General features: G+C 35.1%; 2 protein-coding genes across 2 annotated transcripts; both read left to right on the plus strand.

Annotated features, from left to right (window-relative positions):
- Positions 1–1,966: 1,966 nt before the first annotated feature.
- On the plus strand, positions 1,967–2,104 carry LOC116470905 (thymosin beta-15A). Its single transcript, XM_032755866.2, has one exon. It carries the CDS (start codon positions 1,967–1,969, stop codon positions 2,102–2,104), a length of 138 nt encoding a protein of 45 aa, XP_032611757.1.
- Positions 2,105–6,841: 4,737 nt separating this feature from the next.
- Positions 6,842–7,703, plus strand: LOC116470907 (small ribosomal subunit protein eS4, X isoform). The gene has a single exon (XM_032156602.3). The coding sequence runs from the start codon at positions 6,859–6,861 to the stop codon at positions 7,648–7,650; it is 792 nt and encodes a 263-aa protein (XP_032012493.1). The 5' UTR covers positions 6,842–6,858; the 3' UTR covers positions 7,651–7,703.
- The last annotated feature ends 875 nt before the right edge of the window (positions 7,704–8,578 follow it).

An 8,578-nucleotide genomic window follows, 5' to 3' on the forward strand; every position in this document is an offset into this window, starting at 1 on the left:
CTGCAAGCTCCGCCTCCCGGGTTCACGCCATTCTCCTGCCTCAGCCTCTCCGAGTAGCTGGGACTACAGGCGCCCGCCACCACGCCCGGCTAATTTTTTGTATTTTTAATAGAGACGGGGTTCCACCGTGGTCTCGATCTCCTGACCTCGTGATCCGCCCGCCTCAGCCTCCCAAAGTGCTGGGATTACAAGCGTGAGCCACCGCGCACGGCAAGTTACTTTATTATGCATTTGTTTTAATTAATTTTAGTCTAAATACTTTGAACAGCTTCCTATATTTTAGAAGACAAATCCTTTCTTCTAAAAAGTCTTTTCTGCTACTTCATCCCTAGAAAAACATATCAATTTCATTAATGTTTGGTCTAAACTCTAGGAGTTGTGATAATAGATATTCACTCTTAGGTCTGCAAGTTGTCAGTGTGTTATCTATCGCTCTGCACTACTCATGCACCAACAGATATAATTAGAAGATGAGGGGTTTTCTAACAAAGCTAAAGCAAATTGAATTGTCACTTTGTCTAAAGGAGATCAAATAAATAAGTCTTCAAACAAGATTACAAGACGTTAAGTGCTATTCATATAATTAAATGCACAGTTTTCTATCCTTATACAAAGAACACTTGGATAAAAATACAGCAATGCATTTTTCTGTAACTGTGATCTCTGAATTTATTTTTTTAGAAAGTGTGTCAATAATTTGGCATAATTACAGAGAATATTATTTTCTCATTCTCTTTATATGTCTCTTTTCGTCTATCTCTCATTCTCTCTCTCTCTCAACCACTCTCTCTATCTTCCAAATACACACTATAGCCTGACTCATCATATTGTTTTGTGTCTCCTAAGTAGCATAATACCTTGCTCTTAAGGTAACCCCAATCCATTTCATGCTTAAACATATGTTTACATTCTATCTTCATCCCATGACTAAATAGAAGTCATCCCTATATTCAGGAATTGATCTCTTCCCAAAGAGTAAACCATTCTTCATTTCAGTTCAAAGTAGGCATCCATGTTCAAATCTTTTAAATTCTGGCCTCTTAGGTGATAAAAACCTCAGTCTTTTGTGACCTTCAGCAAGTCTCTTCAATTCTTTGTCTCTTACTGTAGAACAGGTCTTTAACTTCGTAGGTGACTCGTGATGACAATGTAATTTGTAAAACATCTGAAGTCTCAGGATGAAAGTTAACAGTTGTATTACATTTGTACAATTCTCTGCACTCATTACTTAATACTCCCACCAATGTCACTGCAGAGCTGAATTACAGACTCCACAACTGCCAAATAAGTATGTGCATAATAGAATTATATATTAAAGAGAAAAACACTATTTCCAAGCTCATTGTTATGTAATGTCTTAAGTCTTTAAGTAAAAGACCCAAGAAAACCCTAAGAAAACTGCAACACAAAGTAACAGCTAGCCCAAGATTTCCTCTACTGTAAACTCCACTCCTGGGTTGAGAGTCAAAAGGGATCCATCTGAAACTTAAATTATGCCCTTTTCTTTAAACTTGTAACTTACTTAATAACAATTTTGGATGTAAATCTTCCTTCTATAGAAAATATAAGCTTTCTTCTTTTAAATTTACAAATGCTACTTTTATGATTACAATCAAGACCAGCCTTGTTCAACTGCTGATGTTGTCATTTATAGCAGTCAGAAACAAAACAATTACAGTCTCGTGTTGCTTAACGATGTGGACACATTCTGAGAAATGTGTTGTTAGATGATTTCATCATTGTGTGAGAATCATAGAGTGCACTTATGCAAACCTAGGTGGCATATTCTACTATGAACCTAGGTTGTTGCTCCGAGGCCATCAACCTGTACAGCATGTTACTGCACTGAATACAGTAGGCAATTGGAACACAATGCTATTTGTCTACCTAAACATAGAAAAAAACACAGTAAGAATATGGTGCTGCTATCTAGTCCAGAGTGAGCAACAGGCTTTCCTTAGTCAAGATGAGTGATAAGCCAGACATGTCAAAAGTGGGGAAGTTTGACAGGGAAAAACTGAAGAAAATTAATAACAAAGAAAAAAATACTCTTCTGTCAAAGGAAACTATCCAGCAGGAGAAAGAGTGCATTCAAACATTCTAAAATGGGACTCTCCTCCCAAGGGCAAATTTCAACATCGTTTGAGAGTCTCGGTTTTGTAAACCAGTGCGTTTGTACAAATGTTAGGCATTTTCCATTGTCTTCTCATCTGTACACCTTGGCTAAGAGGTCAGAAGTGGCCAATGTTTCCTTAAGCTTACTTTTTTGTTTTGTTTTCTTTTTTAAGACGGAGTCTCGCTCTGTCACCCAGACTGGAGTACAGTGGCACGATCTCAGCTCACTGCAATCTCTGCCTCCCAGGTTCAAGTGATTCTCCTGCTTCAGCCTCCCAAGTAGCTGGGATTACAGGTGCCCGCCACCATGCCCAGCTAATTTTTGTATTTTTAGTAGAGGCAGGGTTTTGCCATGTTGGCCAGGCTGGTCTTGAACTCCTGACCTCATGATCTACCTGCCTTGGCCTCCCAAAGTGCTGGGATTAGAGGTGTGAGCCACCGCTCCTAGCCCTTAAGCTTACTTTTACACTTCCCATTGATGCATAAATTCCAGATGGCAGATGCTGTCAATAATCTTACCATTGATGCCCTTTGTGTGTATAGTCCTTGTACCTCCTACGAGATAAGGCAATTTTAACCTTCTACAGTGGGCACCTCCATTGCTCCATAATCTTCATGAGGTTGCACATTTTTGCAGCTTCTCACAGTTTATTTTCATTTCTAATGTAGCAATAAAATAATACATACAGTACTATATTAAAAAGGTATATGGTATAATAATCTTATGGGACCACTATCATCTGTGCAGTCTGTCATTGGCCAAAACAGTATTCAGTGCATGGCTGTATATTAAAACCAGTGTCATCCTTTTGAAAAGACCTCACCTTTAACTGTAATGGCTAATACTTTTATGATAGCAACTTATTCATTAATTCATTGAATTGAATAGTAGACTTTTGAGTTGGTCTTCATTAATAGTCTATGTTATTTTCATGGTTTAAAAGTGGAGGTGGCTACTTTGTAAGAGCTAATTTGAATTGTTTCCCCAGGACAAAGAGGTTGCATTCTTCCTTTGTGTTATAAAATTTGAGGCCATGATTACAGTATGTCTTTGCATCACAATGAACCCAAACTCATTTTAAGGAAGGTTTGACTAAGCATGCTAGAATTGATTCACTCACCGAGCAGAAAGTGGCTTTCTCATTAGGAAATTACTCTGTCCTTCTATTCAGGTAACTACATTTTCATAAGATGATTTCAACCCTACCCCAGCTTTAATGATTATTAAAGACCAAGATTCTGCACTTATCTGGGAAAGTTGTCTAAATATATTTTGAATATGTGTTGTGAATATGTTATTTTATTCCCAGAAAATATTGATTGGAAGTTTAGTTTTAGTTTAAACATTACTGTTAAATTTATTAAAATAAAAAAGTTAAAAAAAATCCTGATTCTTCCTTAAGCTTAGAAATTTAGATTACCAGTCATACCATCTACTTATAAATCTAACAGATTTCAGCAGTTATTTAAGTACTTTGAATATTTGGTTGTATTAAGTCTTAGCTACACATCTTCAAACATGTTAAATACATTTGTTGAATTTATGACTTTTACTTCCTTCTTAAAGTTCTTTTCTCTGACTTATAAACACAAATATCAAATTAAGTAACTCATAAATATAATGAATTAAGTTTATAAATATGATGAATCTAATAATATCTCAACACTGTTTATTCACTTGATAAACTTTCTGAACATCAGAATGCTGAACCAATTACTCAGTTACACATTTTCCATTAGCGGTAAGGGGCTGCCAAGCTTATGACCTATTCTCTTACATGTTTATAACTACTTAAAATATCAATAATATAATATTTTAACCCAAAAATATTAATAGTATAATTTTTTCCTCAAGTTTATAATATCCTTAATTATTATTTTAAATCTAATATTTACTATTTCAAAGAATGGATGTAATGAATATATTACTTGTAAAGCATAGTAATAAAAATGAGTATCTGTAAACCCATCACCCAAGTCAAAAAGTAGAACATAGTGAGACCTACACTGATCTACCTATGGGTTCCACCTCCAGCCTATCACTGCTTCAGGCCAGAAATAACCAAGCACCATCAGTACTCAAATATTTTTTAGTTTGTCTTGTCATTGCCTATTTTCTTGTGCATAACATTTTAGCATATACATGTGTATCCCTAAACAAGAACTCTTTTGAGGTGTGTACATTTTTTTGATCATTTGTGCATATTTCTAAATTGCACTGATATAAGATGCATTCTTATGAAAGAAGACCCCAATAAACTATGGCTATTCAATTCTTACTTTTCTCACAATTAGAGAGAGTCTTCTTATTTCTCTGACTACTGAACTGAAGTCATTATTGTATTCCGTATAAAAGGGGATTTTAAAACTTTAGAAGGAGGTAGTATCTTAGGGCATATTATGGAATCCTCTGCTCAGAAAAGTTTGTGGCTTTTACTCATATTAATTATGTCGTTAGATTTTACATTTTATCTTTTAAGTTACAAAGACATATACATACCTAACTCTTAAGACATTTGAACTTTATTATGTCCTAAATATAAAAAACATTGAACTTTAAAGACTTTCAAAATTTATGAGGTCATGCTTTATTTCATGCTTGGGGTGAATCAAATACTACAGATATTTGCAGTGGTATTTCAATAGACATTGGGAGCTCTCAAATTGCTAAGCTTACTTAGGATAATTCTCTCTATGCCAAAAACAAAACAAAACAAAACAAAACCCTACCCTAACTTTAGAAAACAAACCACTTTCACCTTCCACGAATATTCATAAAATAAGATTCCAATGCTTTAATCCTCATGATAACAAAGTAATCTGTTTACATGTATTTAGGTTATAGATGTTTACACTTAAAATGATTTCAACTAAACCCTGTACGTTCGGGTTCACATTAGACATTTCCAACTTTATTTATCCTATTTAACCTAGAGACTGAAAAGCTTAGGCAGTAATATTTTAGTAATCCAAACATCTATATATAGAAATTCCCTTTTTTCTTTAAAACTCAGAGGTTCTCAAATTTAAGCATCTTTATGAATCACAAAATAGGACTGTATACACAAACATGGATATTTCACTTTACAGGAGAATCAAGAGATTTTCAAAAGTAAATTTAACTGTACATGATTTTAGCTATAAGTATTGACAGTAGAACCCAGCCCTTGCTAAAGATGCATTTTTACTCTTAATGTTCAATTCAGTCCTAATAAATATTTTTCAAATGCTCAGCTGAGAGAGACAATGTTAGTGAAGGCTGGCCTGCAGCCCCTCCTTTCACTAAAACAGAAAGGCTTGAATGAAGAAGCCCATGAATCATTTTTCAGGAAGTCCTAAAGCTGCCCCCAAATTATATATAAAATTGGATTTCTGCAGGCATTTTTCAAGAGAGACAGCTTACTGCTTGAATCAGATTTTTAAAGTCAACACTTCCAAACATTTTTCATGTAATGGTAGAAATAAAAAATTATAATATTTGTATAGCACTCTGAGGAAAACTAGAGGGATTTAAGGGAACCTAAACTGGAATTGATTTTAAAATTCATTACATTTTCTTATGTAATTATAAGCACAAAATGCAAAGTACTAGAGAAGCTAATAATTATTAAATGTGAATATGTCCAAATAAAATATTTTAAAATATTTAATGAGAATCATTAGCTTGTTTTCATGAATACAGTTTTTCAATATTAAGTTTAATGCTTTAAATGACTAGATACAATCCTTGGTCAAGATTTTTCAATAATGATGTATTCAAAATCTTGAGAGTCACCATCAACAAGAAAATTTATTTGTACAAATAGGTAACAAAAAATATAAATCCAACCAAGATGAAGTAACAGGAACCAGATTTCCCTTCCCACTTGAAACAAACAATAATTCCACACAAAATAGTTGAAAGAGTGATATCCAAGACACTGGACATAAAATAACAAAGGATAGTGGTATCTGAGAGACATTAAAAAAAAACAGGTGAGCCCTTCAGTGCCCCAACCTACAGCCTTAAAAGAATTTCAGGGGGAAGAATAGAAAAAGAAAACAAAGCCTAACTCAGAGGATGCCCAGAATTGAAGAAATGGAGGTGAGAATCGAGGGAGATCAAGGCAGCTATAGGGCATTGATAGAATGCCAGAGAGAAGACAACTACATACAGAAAGAACATCAGAGATCTGTGAATGGTCCCCTACAAGTATTCAGCAAAGTATTGACCAATGTATACATGCAAAAACAAAATAAAACAAAACAAAAAAACAAACAAAAAACTACCCAAAGCCAGGGAGGAAACCATCTGAAAGAATCAAAGTAAACTAATAATTCACAGGGCATTGAATAGACTAATGAGGAAGGTCTTGACTCATAGTACGGAATAATCAACCTCAAACTAAGCCCTGTTCTGTACCTACCTGAAGATTTTTTAAGTTACTACTCAAAAGAATCAAACTATTTCCCAGAATAAAATACAAAAATATTTTTAAGAACATATAAATATGCAGCATCCAAAGAATAAAATTTACAATGTTTGGCATCCAGTCAAAAATAATCCTCCCCTCACCCTCCAAAAAAACTACTAGAATGGATAAATAAATTCAATAAAGTTGCACGATACAAAACCAACACACAAAAATCAGTTGCATTTCTTTTCACCAATAATGACCTATCTAAAAAGAAATCAAGAAAACAATCCCATTTACAACAAATATAAAAAATACTTAGCCCTCTCTTTCCTTGCCTAACGCAGCCATGGCTCGTGGTCCCAAGAAACATCTGAAGCGGGTAGCAGCTCCAAAGCATTGGATGCTGGACAAATTGACCGGTATGTTTGCTCCTTGTCCATCCACCGGTCCCCACAAGTTGAGAGAGTGTCTCCCCCTCATCATTTTCCTAAGGAACAGACTTAAGTATGCCCTGACAGGAGATGAAGTAAAGAAGATTTGCATGCAGCGGTTCATTAAGATTGATGGCAAGGTCCGAACTGATATAACCTACCCTGCTGGATTCATGGATGTCATCAGCATTGACAAGACAGGAGAGAATTTCCATCTGATCTATGACACCAAAGGTCGCTTTGCTGTACATCGTATTATACCTGAGGAGGCCAAGTACAAGTTGTGCAAAGTGAGAAAGATCTTTGTGGGCACAAAAGGAATCCCTCATCTGGTGACTCATGATGCCCGCACCATCCGCTACCCTGATCCCCTCATCAAGGTGAATGATACCATTCAGATTGATTTGGAGACTGGCAAGATTACTGATTTCATCAAGTTCGACACTGGTAACCTGTGTATGGTGACTGGAGGTGCTAACCTGGGAAGAATTGGTGTAATCACCAACAGAGAGAGGCACGCTGAATCTTTTGACATGGTTCACGTGAAAGATGCCAATGGCAACAGCTTTGCCACTCGACTTTCCAACATTTTTGTTATTGGCAAGGGCAACAAACCATGGATTTCTCTTCCCCAAGGAAAGGGTATCCGCCTCACCATTGCTGAAGAGAGAGACAAAAGACTGGCGGCCAAACAGAGCAGTGGGTGAAATGGGTCCCTGGGTGACATGTCAGATCTTTGTACGTAATTAAAAATACTGGGGCAGGATTAACAGCAAAAAAAAAAACTTAGAAATACATTTAACCAAGGAGCTAAAAAGCCTATACACTGATAACTACAAAACACTAACAAAAAGAAATTAAAGAAGACACAAATATATGGGAAGATATCTTGTGTTCATAAATTAGAATAATTAATATTGTTAAAATATCCATACCACCTAAAATAATGAACAGATTAAATGCATTTTTCATAAAAATAGAAAGACTCCTATAATTAATATGGAACCACAAAAGACCTCAAATAGTCAAAGCAATCTTGAGAAAAAAATAAAGTTAGGAACATCACACTTCCTAATTTCAAATTATGTTACAATGTTATAGTAATCAAAACAGTATAATATTAGCATAAAATAGACACAAAGAACAAAGGAACAAAATGGAGAACCTACAAATAAATATAAGCAAATATATACCTGACTACTTTTTGATAAAGGCACCAAGAAAACAAAATGAAGAAATGATAGTCTTTTCAGTAAATGGTGCTGGTAAAACTGGTTATCTCATGCAAAAGAATGAAATTGGACCCTTATGTTACACCATATATAAAAATTCATTAAAAATCCATTAAAGACATAAATGTAAGACCTGAAACTCCCAGAAAAAAAACAAAAGGGAAATGCTTCTCGACATTGGCCTTTGCAATGACTTTTTGGACATGACATGACAAGTTCAGAGAGCAAAAGAAAAATAGGTAAGTAGGACTGTATCAAACTAAAACGCTTCTGTATGGCAAAAGAAACAATCAACAAAATAAAATGGTAGCATATGAATTGGGAGAAAACATTTGCAAAACATATATCTGCTTGCATGCGCCCTGCCTTGCCAGTGCTGTGGTGGGAATGCATGCCATCCCTG

The sequence above is a fragment of the Hylobates moloch genome, unplaced genomic scaffold (genome assembly GCF_009828535.3).
Source record: "Hylobates moloch isolate HMO894 unplaced genomic scaffold, HMol_V3 SCAFFOLD_6, whole genome shotgun sequence".
NCBI lineage: Eukaryota > Metazoa > Chordata > Mammalia > Primates > Hylobatidae > Hylobates > Hylobates moloch.